This window comes from Acanthochromis polyacanthus, chromosome 22 (genome assembly GCF_021347895.1).
Source record: "Acanthochromis polyacanthus isolate Apoly-LR-REF ecotype Palm Island chromosome 22, KAUST_Apoly_ChrSc, whole genome shotgun sequence".
In the NCBI taxonomy this organism is placed as follows: domain Eukaryota; kingdom Metazoa; phylum Chordata; class Actinopteri; family Pomacentridae; genus Acanthochromis; species Acanthochromis polyacanthus.
The window spans coordinates 3,498,215-3,512,304 of NC_067134.1; the positions used below are offsets into that span (position 1 = coordinate 3,498,215).

The following is a 14,090-nucleotide window of genomic DNA, read 5'->3' on the forward strand; positions in this document are numbered from 1 at the left end:
TGCGATTGAAAATCCATTTGAACATTTGATAATTGATTGCGTCGGCCTGTTATCAAAATCTGGTTCTCAATATTTACTAACAGTAATGTGTTTGGTAACCCGCTATCCAGCAGCTTATGCTTTACGTAACATAACTGCAAAGTCTGTTGTTAAAGCATTGACTCAGTTCATGGCTATCTTTGGGATTCCAAAAATCATTCAGAGTGATCAGGGTTCAAATTTCTCTTCTCACCTTTTTGCTCAAGTTCTACAACAACTTGGCATAAAACACAATCAGGCTTCAGCTTATCACGCACAAAGCCAAGGAACATTAGAGAGGTTTCACCAAACCTTAAAATCACTGTTGCGCTCCTATTGCACGGAGTTGAACAAAGACTGGGAAGAGGGTTTACCATGGTTATTACTTGCAGCTAGGGAAGTTTGTCAAGAGAGTACTGGGTTCAGTCCTAAAGACCTTGTCTTTGGCCATAAAGTCCGGGGTCCATTGGCAGTTCTGCATGATAATTGGTCCAAAGATGAACCTCCAGCTAATCTGTTGGACTATGTCAATGGGTTTCGCCATCGTCTCTATACAGCAGGTCAAATGGCTAAACAAAATTTGGCTAAATCTCAAAACAAAATGAAAACTTGGTATGATAAACATTCTGAAAAGCATCAGTTTTGTGAAGGCGATCAAGTTCTAGCACTGTTGCCTATTGTGGGGGTCACCATTTCAGGCAAAGTTTCATGGTCCTTACACAGTAGTGAAACAGCTTTCAGACCTTAACTATCTAATTGAAACTCCTGATAGGAAAAAGCAGCAACAGTTGTGCCATATTAACTCCTAAAACCCTATTTTGAGCGTGAGTCTTTGGTTATGGGAACTGTAATGACTGCCTGTGAGGTACATCAGTCAGCTCTTCATGGGGGGGAGGAAGTGGCAATGCCAGATGAGGCTATTCTTTCTGGTCGTTTAAAAAATTCTGAAACATTAGAAAATTTAAACTCTCTCTTGTCCCACTTGCCAAACAAAAGAGCAGTACAATTATCACAGCTAATTCAAGATTATCCATCCTTGTTTGGGGACACACCCACTAGGACAAATCTAATAGAACACAACATAGATGTTGGTCATGCTAAGCCGATCAGACAAAGATTTTTCTGTGTCTCACAGGAAAAGCAGAAGGTTATTGACAAAGAAGTGAAATATATGCTTGATAATAATCTGGCTGTTCCATCTGCTTCCAGCTGAGCGTCTCCCTGCCTTACCGTGCAGAAGTCAGACAAGTCACCACGCATGTGCACAGACTTCCGTAAAGTTAATGCGGTAACCAAACCTGACTCATTTCCGTTGCCAAGAGTTGAGGATTGTGTTGACCAAGTCGGAAGTGCTCAGTTTGTAAGTAAGCTAGATTTTCTGAAAGGGTATTGGCAAGTGCCTTTAACTCAAAGAGCACAGGAAATTTCAAGTTTTATCACTCCATCCGGCTTGTTTTCCTATACAGTCATGGGTTTTGGTTTAAGAAATGCTCCAGCAACATTTCAATGCTTAATGAATCATCTTGTCAGTGGTTTAAAGGGCTGCGCGGTTTACTTAGATGATGTTGTTGTATACAGCAATACTTGGGATGAACATTTAGACCAAATTCGGGCACTGTTTGATCGTTTGGCTAATGGGAACCTTACTTTAAATTTAGCCAAGTGTGATTTTGCTAAAGCTACTGTTACATACTTGGGAAAAGTTGTGGGACAGGGTCAAGTACGGCCTGTAATAGCAAAAGTCACAGAAGTTTCTCAGTTTCCTACTCCAACTACAAAGAAAGAACTCATGAGATTCTTAGGCCTTGTGGGTTACTATCGTTGTTTCTGTCGAAACTTTTCCAGTGTTGTAGCTCCTTTAACAGATTTGCTTAAATCCAAAGTAAAATTTGTTTGGTCTCAGTCTTGTCAGCAAGCTTTGGATGAAATTAAGGCCCTCCTTTGTTCATCTCCTGTTCTCCTTGCTCCCAGGTTCGATCAGCCATTCAAGCTACATGTTGATGCTAGCCATGTAGGAGCAGGAGCAGTGTTGCTACAGTCAGATGACAATGGAGTGGACCGCCCTGTTAGCTTCTTCTCTAAAAAGTTCAATTCATGTCAGCTGAATTATTCAGTTATAGAAAAAGAAGCTCTTGCTTTGATCCTGGCTTTACAGCATTTTCAAGTTTACATTGAGTCTAGTTCTTCAGTCACTGTGTATTTGGATCACAATCCTTTAACCTTTCTAAATTCTCTACAAAATCCAAATCAGAGGTTAATGCGCTGGGCACTATTTCTGCAACCATATCATTTAGACATCAGACATATTAAAGGCAAAGAGAATGTGTTGGCGGACGCTCTGTCCCGTGCCCCTCTGTAATCTGTTGTTCATCCCATCTCTAGTCTCTCCTCTCTTCCTCTTAATTCACTCCTAGGCGCCAAGGCTGCTGAGTTGGAGTGGTTGAGCTGGAAGTTAGTGTTTTGAATTCTGGGCCGGACCTGATCTGAAGCAGCGTTTTTGGACACCTGTGGGGTCTTCAGGACTGGTGTCCATTTGTCCATCTGCTGCTGGTGATTCCTGATGTCTGCTGCTGTCCCGGGGTCTGTCTGGTTGTGTCCTGGTGTCCTGGGTTCCTGGTTCTTATGGTTGCCTTGCCTGGTCCCCCTGGTCCTTGTCCTTTGAGTGCGCTTTCTCTGGCTCGCTGCTGGAGGAAATCCGGCATTATTGAAAGTGTATGCTCTAATTTGGAGACGGTGCCCTTCAAGGGGCCCTTTTTTTGTGGGAGGGGGTGTGACGGCCCCAGGGCCTTTGCAGCTGCTCCTCTCCCATCTCCCTCTGTGCAGGTGGGCTATGGCCCCTCCTCCTAATCTGGGCAATTTAGGCATATCTGTCACACCTGTTCTGTCTCTGCTCCTGCTCCCTGGCCACCATGCTGTCTCCTTCTGGTTTAGTTTGATTTATCTACACATCCACACACCACATGCACTACACCTTACACTTAGACGTTTTATTGTTTAAATAAATCTTTTGTTAAACCTTTGACTTTTGTGTGGTCTCCCCATCTTTGTTGCCACTTGTTGAGCCAGAGTGGTAACAGTAACCAGTGGACTGTCAGTGTGTCCAACATGGATCTGATGTTTGGCTCTGTGATTTGACTCTGATGGACTCATTGAAACATTTCTCTGTTCCAGCTGCTGGAGGACAACATGGTGACTTTTGTGAAGAAGGAGCTGAAGAAGATGCAGAAGCTTGTGAGACCAGATTACCCAGAATGCTCCTCAGAGAGTCAGAGGGAGGATGAGGAGGAGTTGGAGGGTGATGATGAAGATGAGAGGAGCAGCAGAGAGATGTTTCAGCAGATCACAGTGTTGTTCCTGAGGAGGATGAAGCAGGAGAAGCTGGCTGACTGTCTGCAGAGCAGTAAGAGGATTTGTGTAAAGACTGAAGCTGCTGATCAACAGAACATTTACTAAAGTCTTACTAAAGACTAAAGATTACTAAAGAAGAATATCTTCACACAATCAGTCTTTAGGGGACAAACTGTCACCTTCACTTTATTGCTACTTTGGTGCTTTAAATTCCAGGTTACTTCTACTTCACTCTTTCTTTCTTGTGTTTTCATTCAGAACTTCCTGCAGTTTGCAGACGTGAACTTAAATCTTCTCTGAAGAAGAAGTTCCAGAGAGTTTTTGAGGGCATCGCTAAGGCAGGACAGCCGACCCTCCTGAATGAGATCTACACAGAGCTGTACATCACAGAGGGAGGAACTGCAGAGGTCAATGATGAACATGAGGTCAGACAGATTGAAGCAGCATCCAGGAAAGCAGACAGAGCAGAAACAATCATCAGAGCAGAAGACATCCTTAAAGGCTCACCTGGAAGAGATGGACCAATCAGAACAGTGATGACAAAGGGAGTGGCTGGCATCGGGAAAACAGTGTTAACACAGAAGTTGACTCTGGACTGGGCTGAAGACAAAAGCAACCTGGATATCCACTTCATGTTTCCACTGACTTTCAGAGAGCTGAATGTGGTGAAAGAGAGAAAGTTCAGCTTAATGGAACTTGTTCATCACTTCTTCAGTGAAACCAAAGCAGCAGAAATGTGCAGCTTTGAACACTTCCAGGTTGTGTTGATCTTTGACGGTCTGGATGAGTGTCGCCTTCCTCTGGACTTCCACAACAATGAGGTCCTGACTGATGTTAGAGAGTCCGCTTCAGTGGATGTGCTGCTGACAAACCTGATCAGGGGGAATCTGCTTCCCTCTGCTCGCCTCTGGATAACCACACGACCTGCAGCAGCCAATCAGATCCCTCCTGACTGTGTGGAAATGGTGACGGAGGTCAGAGGGTTCACCGACCCACAGAAGGAGGAGTACTTCAAGAAGAGATTCAGAGATAAGAGGAAGGCCAGCAGGATCATCTCCCACATGAAGAAGTCACGAAGCCTCCACATCATGTGCCACATCCCAGTGTTCTGCTGGATCACTGCTACAGTTGTGGAGGAGCTGCTGAGAAGCAGAGAGGGAGGAGATCTGCCCAGAACCCTGACTGAGATGTTCATCCACCACCTGGTGGTTCAGGCCAAAGTCAAGAAGGTCAAGTATGATGGAGGAGCTGAGACAGATCCACACTGGAGTCCAGACAGCAGGAGGATGATTGAGTCTCTGGGCAAACTGGCTTTTAATCAGCTGCAGAGAGGAAATCTGATCTTCTATGAGTCCGACCTGACAGAGTGTGGCATCGATGTGGAAGCAGCCTCAGTGTACTCAGGAGTGTTCACACAGGTCTTTAAAGAGGAGAGAGGGCTGTACCAGGACAAGGTGTTCTGCTTCGTCCATCTGAGCGTTCAGGAGTTTCTGGCTGCTCTTCATGTCCATCAGACCTTCATCAAGTCTGGAATCAACCTGTTGGAGAAACAACAACAAACAACATCCTGGTGGTCTGAAATGCTCCAAAGTAAATCAGCACGTTTTTACCAGACAGCTGTAGATGAGGCCTTACAGAGTCCAAACGGACACCTGGACTTGTTCCTGCGCTTCTTCCTGGGTCTGTCCCTGCCGACCAATCAGAATCTGCTACGAGGCCTGCTGACACAGACAGGAAGTAGCTCACAGACCAATCAGAAAACAGTGGAGTACATCAAGGAGAAGATCAGTGAGAATGTGTCTGTTGAGAGAAGCATCAATCTGTTCCACTGTCTGAATGAACTGAAGGATGTTTCTTTATTGGAGGAGATCCAACAGTCCCTGAGATCAGGACGTTTGTCCACAGATGAACTGTCTCCTGCTCAGTGGTCAGCTCTGGTCTTCATCTTACTGTCATCAGGAGAAGATCTGGACATGTTTGACCTGAAGAAATACTCTGCTTCAGAGGAGGCTCTTCTGAGGCTGCTGCCAGTGGTCAAAGCCTCCACTAAAGTTGTGTAAGTAGTTGGAGACTGAAGATCCTTTTTCATTTTGCCGCTGTTTCATCAGTATAATGTGCTTTTTGTCTCTTCAGACTGAGTGGCTGTAATCTGTCAGAGAGAAGCTGTGGAGCTCTGTCCTCAGTCCTCAGCTCCCAGTCCTCCAGTGTGACAGAGCTGGACCTGAGTAACAATAACCTGCAGGATGCAGGAGTGGAGAGTCTTTCTGCTGGACTGGAGAGTCCACACTGTAAACTGGAAGCTCTCAGGTCAGGACTCACACTTTGAAACTGATGTGATTTCTATCAGTGGATAAACAGATAACCTGAGTACAATCATTTCTGCTGATGGGATTCATCAAATGAGCTTTTTCTGAACTTGTGCAGGACTTTGTCAGGGTATGGGAAAACCAGCGTGTTGTCATTTGTTATGGTCACATGGTGCAAGACCGCTGCTGGTTGGCAAGAACCGGCAGTAACATAACGGCTTGCTACGAGAACGATATCGGGTTTGAAACAAATATGTAAAGTTATCGCTTTTCATGAATGAAATTGAACATGTATTTACCACAATGGTAATATCATGTGTAGTTGTTAGTTGTACGAAGCGTTCCTTCACGTGAAGCGATCTCTACACTTTCGGTTTGGTTCAGTGTTGTCATGTATTACTGATCGCTTTTTGGGTGATGAAAGTATACTAAAGTCGAATGAAGCATATTCAGTAACATCTCCTTAAGCCAGCAGCCTCATATTTGTAACCATAACCATGTTTCTGTATGCGTCTAGCAATCGTTTTTTCGAATTGTCCTTTTTTCGATCACCAGTGCTGTGGGTCTGTTACTGTTACATAGAAGCCATACTACAGACAAAAATACAGCAACTTCTTGACGTTTCTTTGACATCTTGTTGAAGATTAACAGAAGATGTATTATTTTTAATTCATAATTATATATTTTTGGGTGGGTGAACTGCCCAGGGGTGTCAATCAAGTAAAAATAAATGTCGGTGAAGGAAATGTCCGGCCACAATGAAGGATCGTCAACCCACCCAGTCTTCAAATTGTAGGGATCTGGCAAGGTTTTACTGTTTCCCTGATATCTCAGCTTGTGCACGTATCTTTGTCGGGCCTCAGGTGATGAGGATTGAGCATAATCGGACAATTTCACGAAAGGATAGTTTGCATTGTTATCGTCAGCCATTGTTCCTCTGGTTCCTCTTGCCAACTGGCGCGGTAATCGCGTGACTTCGTGACGTCACTGTTTGTACACACTGGCGTCTCCCATATTTTTAACATGATTAAATCCCACTAATCATTGTTGAGATTGTTGATTTGCTTGAGGCGCATTAAAATGTGCAGCAAAATGTATCTGAAAGACAAAGAAGAAAAGAGAGAGAGAGAGAAACATCCATCCAAGTGTTGTCCATCAGGTTTGTGTTGTTTTGTGTGTGCAGGCTGTCAGGCTGTCTGGTCACAGAGGAAGGTTGTGCTTCTCTGGCCTCAGCTCTGAGCTTCAAGACCTCAAATCTGAGAGAGCTGGACCTGAGCTACAACCATCCAGGAGACTCAGGAGAGAAGATGCTGAGAGCTAAAGTGGAGGATCCACACTGTAGACTGGACACTCTCAGGTACAGACAGACAGGCACTCTCAGGTACAGACAGACAGGCACTCTCAGGTACAGACAGACAGGCACTCTCAGGAAACTATTATCCTAGTGTTGCAGGCCAAGCCTGCTGCTTTCTTTGGGAAGCCCTTTGAGCATTTATTCCATATCCTTGATATCAGACATTGGTTTTCTTCACTAGTTCGGTCTTTGTCAACACTAGTTGGACATTCAGCCACACTAGTTATGCACTTTGCCCTACTAGTTGGACAAAAACTCTGACTAGTCACTCATTTTCACCAACATGTTAACTTGTCAAACATGGATGCTTCTCACTAGTGAACTAGTGACCTGTGGTTTACTTCACTAGTTTACAAGTAAGAACCAAAACACTCACTAGTTAACGACTGAAGACCAAAACACTCACTAATTAACTAGTGAAAGCCTCTTAAAGTCTAAATTTTTAACTGGTGAATCTCAAAACTTGTACTAGTTAACTAGTGATGCCCTGAATATCCACTAGTTACACTAGTGAGTCATTTTGACTTAACTAGTTCAACTAGTGAGTTCCAAAATGTTCACTAGTAAACTAGAGAATGCCAAAATGCTCACTAGTTAACCCTTTACGCTTCAGTGCGTCGTAGGTGTACCGCCGGCGGTACACCTACTAATTTGCATAGGAATTTCAAGAATGTCCGACGGCTGCAAACACGATTATACAAACACTATACGCCGATGGAAAGCTTAGATTCTCATGAATCCGCCGGTATAAACCACTTTCAGATGCGATTGTTACAGCGGGTGAGAAAAACACATTTGTCCGACAAAAACGAATATTCATCCATCCGTTCTCTATACACGGCTTCAACGCACACAGCGCGACTCACATTTCCGGGTTCATTACTACACACAAAAAAAAAAGATTCCACAAAAAACGGCCATAATCCAACCTTTTACATCCAGATGAACAAGCCAGTAAACTATTTTTTCCAAAACATGTCCTGAAGTCGGTATAAAATCCCCGAATCGGTCATTTTCAAGGAAATGCACCTCGTGATGCCCGTCCAATATTCCCTGTATTTTTCGTAATTTTTTTTATTTAAAAATAGAATATTAGCGATTTTTTTTGTACTGAAAACGGCTGGAATTGACTGAAGCTTAAAGGGTTAACTAGTTAGACAAAAAACTAATGAGGAGGTGGGGAGAAAGTGTGCATCCAGGATTCCTATTGGCTCTGCAGTTAAAATATACCAATCAGGATTCAGATTTTGTCATTATCTCAACCAATTCATTTGCATGTTTTACACTAGTTGACAAGTTGCTCTGAGGAATTGCAGCTAGTTAACCCTTACAAGGCCATGTTATTTTATATATAATTACATGTACAGCCGTATTTCTGGAGAAGTACATATACTAAAACCACCTAATCCATAAAAATATCGATCAAGTCTTGCGAGGTTGCATTGTCATAGATGTTCGCCATTTTGAGTTTCAGCCGGTACGCGGCCCCGATAAAAGCTTCGTAATTGCGGCATCATTATAACGGCTCATACGGCTTTATCATTTGAAATAAGCAAATTTGGGGCCAGTGTTTATATCTTACCATTGGTCGACTTAAACATACGGGTGTGTGCATATTTTATGTTAATTAGCAATCATTAACAAGTCATGTGTTGAGCCGAGAATGTTCAGTTTCGGCTGTGTGTACAAGTAAGCGGGAACCGAGTATACGCAGTCCCGGCTTTTTAAGGGTTAACTAGGAGCTCCTTATTATAGGCTACATGTTAACTAGTGAATGCAGAAACCCAGACTACTTTACTAGTTACAGTCTATTTTGACCTTACTAGTTAACTAGTGAGGCTCAAAAGGTTTACTATTTAACTAGTAAATGTCAAGATATCCACTTGTTACACTAGTTGATCTCATTTCAACCTCACTACTTAACTAGTGAAACACGTGTTCTTACTAATAAGCTAGCTGAGTCCAGAGTAAGTCACTAGTTAACTAGTGACTCTGATATTCATCTCACTAGTTAACTAGTAGAAGACATTTTGTCTCACTTGTCAGGCTCAATACTGAAGTTGTACAGACTTTGACTGAACATGTTTGATAAAATTGTTTACTAGTTGACATACGCACACAACAAGTTAACTAGTAAAATTATCAAATTCAACTAGTGAACATGTTTGCCAGTTACAGCACTTTACAGGCTCACAAGTTGTGTTCACATGTCAACTAGTAAGCAATTTTTTGACACTAGTAAGATGTACATGTCAACTAGTATGCCAAAAATATCAACGAGTGCTCCAAAAATCCCTATATGCAGTGGCGGCTGGCCAATAGAGGGCGCTTGGGTGCCCCCCCGGTGTTTTTGATTTTTTTATTTTTAAAATAAATATTTTTTTAAATAAACAATAATCAGTTATTTTTAGCACCATGCATGTTTAAATTCACAATTACATGTCATGTACAAAATATTAATTAGAATTTTCGGGGAAAATAGTTTCCCGCTCTTCTCTGCTGAGCTGCTGGGGTGCTAGAGAAATCTCCCTTCCAGTGCGGCAGAGCAGCCAATTGCCGACAAGAGATTTGACATAGCAACAAAAATGTATCCAATCAGCGTCGTCGAATCTGATGCCCAGAGGGGCGATATCGATATAAAAATGCCTCAAGTTATTAATATTGGCATTAAATAATTATTTCACAGAGCACTGATATCCTGCCGTTTCTGTTCAGTTGTATTGGGACGGTTACTGAAACTGGCTTGATATGGCACAGCCCCACCTAGAATATTTTTCACCAGCTGCCACTGCCTACATGTTAGAGAAATGTTGTACTAGTTGTGCACAGTCACTCACTCGTGCTGCGTAAGGCTCAGCTTGTTAAACAAAAAGCCCAACATGTAGGAAAAATGTCAAACATGTTCAGTCAAAGTTTGTACAAGTTCACTTTTGAGTCTGACTTGTGAGGCAATATGCCTTCGACTAGTTAACTAGTGAAATTAACATCAGTGAAACCGGATCAATAACACTAGCTTAGCAGAAACACTGGATGCATGGAAACTGTTAGCCTAGCTTATCACAAAAATTGCAAGCAGTAGAAAACTGTTAGCTTTGCATCACGATTTGAGAAAGGGGAAAACTGTAAAACTGCTTTGCATCTTAGCAAATAGGAAGAACAAGAAATCTGTTGGCCGAGCTTAGCTCAAAGACAGGAAGCAGGGTTAACTGTTAGCCTAGCTCCATGAACAGAGGAAGCATCAATGAGTAAAGCTGAATAATGAGTGTAAACTGAGCTGGAACGTGACGAGCACAGGACAGGACTTCAGAGATGCTGCATTCAGGTGTCTGTGTCTCCATGTTGGACTGGTCCTTTATCAGTGGAACAGTGTGAGAGCCATGTAACGTCCATGTGTGCTGCTGAAAGAGTCACTGCTGCTCTGACCGTCCTCCTCCTTTCAGGGTGACGCCTGCTGGAGACCGATGGTTGACACCAGGTCTGAGGAAGTGTAAGTGTGTTTTAATGGATTGATGGAAACAAAGCAGCACATTCAAGCATCTTCAAAGTGTCACATCTCTGAGGTCATCATTAAAGCTTTAATACTGATCACATGATCCATCAATAACTGCAGCTGTGTTGTGTTTGTTCTCTCCATCAGATTCCTGTCAACTCACAGTCGACACAAACACAGTAAACAGAAACCTCAAACTGTCTGACAACAACAGGAAGGTGACACATGTGGAGAATGTTCAGTCGTATCCTGATCATCCAGACAGATTTGACTTTTATCCTCAGCTGCTGTGTAGAATTGGTCTGACTGGTCGCTGTTACTGGGAGGTGGAGTGGAGAGGATGTGTTCAGATAGCAGTGAGTTACAGAGAAATCGGAAGGAAAGGAGGCAGACATGACTGCATGTTTGGATGGAATGATCAGTCCTGGAGTCTGCGCTGCACTGATGATGGTTACTCTGTCATTCACAATAACAGTCAAACACCCATCAGTTCCTCCTCAGACTCTCACAGAGTTTCAGTTTATGTGGACGTTCCTGCTGGAACTTTGTCCTTCTACAGAGTCTCCTCCGACTCTCTGATCCACCTCCACACCTTCAACACCACATTCACTCAAACTCTCTATCCTGGATTTGGGTTCTGGTCATCTGGTTCCTCCTCAGTGTCTCTGTGTACTGAGTTGAGTCTCCAGAGTCTCCTCCTGGTAGAGAAACAGTGTTGAACAGATAGTTGAGTCTCTCCATGACTCTGTCCCTCACAAACATGTTTTCACATCCATGGATTAAATGTGTTTCTTTGTCAAATCTTTCTAAATGATTCCTTGTAAACTTGTTCCTCTTCAAAGATGGAAGTTGTGATTATTCCAGGAACCAAATGTGGTGTTTGCGTCTTTTTCCAGTCAAATGTTGAGAGTGAAAATCAGGATGTGGTGTTCCTCTGACGCTCACTTGAACTAAAAGCATTTGAGCTGCACAAAGTGTGAAATGAGAGAGGAAGCAGTGAATCTCCAAACTGCTGACACTTTCACACATTATTGTCCAGTGAAAATCAGCTTTTTGTGCAGCCACACTTGATCCTGATTTGAGTCTTGAAGCTCTTTTATTCAGACATAAAATGAATAGACAGATTTTGATTACCTTGACAGTTTCGGTGAAAATGTTCAAGATCTGTCATTTTATGTGTGAACAAAAGAACTCAAAATGACTGAACTACAGTGACTTCCTGCATTATCAGACCACCCCTGACCAAAGTCCACTTCTTCAATATAATGTCTCAATACATGAAGTTTAAAGTTTAACAGCTGTAATGAGCAGCAGTCAGTTCAAAAAGGCGTCTACATTGATGGGTAAAATAAATTCTTCACGCACGTTTAACAGCTTTCTACCAGCATTCCTGTCTTGCATCATTTGCAGTAGCTGCTTTCCACCATCATCATTTTTCATATTCCTTGTAGCTATCAACTATAACAACCAGTTGACTGAAGCAGCTGGTACATGAGACGTCCATTTGGTGTTAACACCCCCCCTTTTTGTGACTCACAGGATCTGAAGTAGAAAGTCTGAGTTAACAAAGAAACCTGACAACCACCATTAACTCTGACTGAGGCTTTAGTTTTTGTCGAGCCGGTGTACACAAAGTAAGCCTGCTTATACTGAACTTGCTTCATAGCAGCCCTCAGAGGAACAAAGTTAGATTTTTGGTGCCACGAAAATGTGAGCCACATTTCTAGATATTATTCATTAAATATTGTCAGCACAAACTGTAGAGTGACTAGGTTTTTCCTAGAACTAATCCTCTGTCACAGAATGCTGACATTTCTTATTGCTGGGGGGCTTATTATTGAATAAAATCATCTCCAAGGCTATATGTATGTACCTCAGTTGCTGAACTCCGAAGGCAAGACAGGGGCTCCCAAGAATTCTTCCATTTAATTCTGCTGTTTTAAATGAGATGAAAATAAGATACTATTAAAAAATAAAGCAATATACTATTCATACTTAGATGTAATTGTGTAATTATGTAGTGCCCTGCCACAATAAATAAGTTCTTAAAATTGGTCACCATAAAACAATACAGCACATCATAAAAGGATCTCAGAAGAAACAGCTTGCAGTTACCACATTTTACTTGTGCAAACAAAGGTGTTTCAATTGCACCAGCAAACTTTTTTGTACCTGCTGTCCAAAGTCTTCATCACATAGCCACATGATCACAACTGAGGCTGGATGGAGAAACAGAACACCTCTAAAGAGAAATGCCCGGCCAAGCTCCAAGTTTCTCATCAGACCTAAGGTTATATAGCATTGCTTCCCTCCCACTGTTAAGTCTTTGACTTCACACTGTGTTGTGTGTTACCTGTCAATAAATCATTTCACTTAATTTAAATTCATTTTTACAAATACTTGAAGTTGTCTTTGACTTAATCTAATACAATTTTGCTCTTTCACAGAGAGCAGAAAGATGAAAAACCTACAAGGATGTCTTACATAACACGATGTCATCTAGAATCTGCCTGTGCAACACCCTGCATTTGTTGTGGACTGCCAGTGCTGACTATTTACCAAATCTGTCCTCTCACTGCAAAAGCAGACAAGACATTATTTGACATTTACCATGTTGTGCAGGGACACCACTGAAGAAGCACCTGTAACACAACACGTTGTTGTTGTTGCCTTGTTAATATATATATTTTAAAATATGATCACGCATACTGTACACAAACACTGTATGCATGAAGATGAATAAAATTACTATACATGTACAACAGCATCATTCATTGAAGTGTAAACAATAACAGTCTGGTGAAATAAAAGAATATTAGCATTAGATTTTTTTGTTAAATGGCCAAATTCTGGTACCTCCACAAAGTAGCATTCATTTCCTTTTGTTAACTGCCTATATTTACTAACTCTACAATATCAGCCAGTCAGTCAATTTACCATGTCTAAGGGAAATATTAACATCAGATCCAATGTGGGATAGTACTCCTTGTGCTGCAGAGTGACCACCTGACCCAGATGATAGGTTTCTAGAACAATTGCAAATGAAAGTAGAAAGACTAAGTCCTTACACTGTTGGAAGAATTTTGTTCAAATCTAACACAAATAACTCTGCACTTTAAATACTATAGATTGGCTCATTAGAAAATAAAAAGCTGTTTGCTGAAACTTACTTTGTCTTCTGTCCTTCTAATGATCTTTGAAAAAGGAAAGCTCCCTGTATTGGATCTCTCGGTGCACTCATCACATTGTTCTCCTAAACAGATCAAAATTAGAACAGTTGAGAGGTACTGTTGTGAGTCAATGTCAACACTCATGATTTGTTCACGTTGACCATTGTTTTGATGCCATTTAACAGAGGGGACTAGAGCAACACTGTAACAGGCTTGATTTTCTTTTTATGCACGGCCTTATAGTAGTACATGACCAAACCCTCACTGAATGATTCAGACACCTTAACAGCAATGTAATGTGGTATGGAAACTCAATAGAATCTAACTGTACAATACATCCAAATGTAAACAAATGACAAATGACACTGCAACAATGTCTCAGTATTGAAATAATACAAACATTG

General features: G+C 42.0%; 3 protein-coding genes across 37 annotated transcripts in view; 2 read left to right on the plus strand and 1 right to left on the minus strand.

Annotated features, from left to right (window-relative positions):
* Window positions 1–14,090, plus strand: part of LOC127531994 (zinc finger protein OZF-like) — a 289,632-nt gene that overhangs the window by 245,325 nt on the left and 30,217 nt on the right. The gene's annotated exons all lie outside the window — the stretch shown is intronic.
* Window positions 1–14,090, minus strand: part of LOC127531964 (zinc finger protein 665-like) — a 266,519-nt gene that overhangs the window by 201,372 nt on the left and 51,057 nt on the right. For 6 of the 34 annotated variants that reach the window (XM_051942665.1, XM_051942654.1, XM_051942667.1 and 3 more), the window contains 3 exons: window positions 13,687–13,769; window positions 13,454–13,542; window positions 12,139–12,450 (listed from right to left, as the gene is read on the minus strand). The exons of 14 other annotated variants lie outside the window; for them this stretch is intronic. In XM_051942665.1, coding sequence (XP_051798625.1) covers window positions 12,302–12,450; window positions 13,454–13,542; window positions 13,687–13,769 — 321 coding nt within the window. In that variant the 3' untranslated portion in view covers window positions 12,139–12,301. Of the gene's footprint in view, window positions 1–12,138; window positions 12,451–13,139; window positions 13,159–13,423; window positions 13,770–14,090 lie in introns of those variants that run through there. 14 more of the 34 variants (XR_007939175.1, XR_007939174.1, XM_051942662.1 and 11 more) reach the window with 9 other exon arrangements.
* Window positions 1–14,090, plus strand: part of LOC127531938 (NACHT, LRR and PYD domains-containing protein 12-like) — a 452,657-nt gene that overhangs the window by 12,627 nt on the left and 425,940 nt on the right. Inside the window, exons 6-8 of the mRNA XM_051942410.1 lie at window positions 3,190–3,418; window positions 3,625–5,422; window positions 5,500–5,673. Of these exons, the coding sequence (XP_051798370.1) occupies window positions 3,190–3,418; window positions 3,625–5,422; window positions 5,500–5,673 (2,201 nt within the window). The remainder of the gene's footprint in view (window positions 1–3,189; window positions 3,419–3,624; window positions 5,423–5,499; window positions 5,674–14,090) is intronic.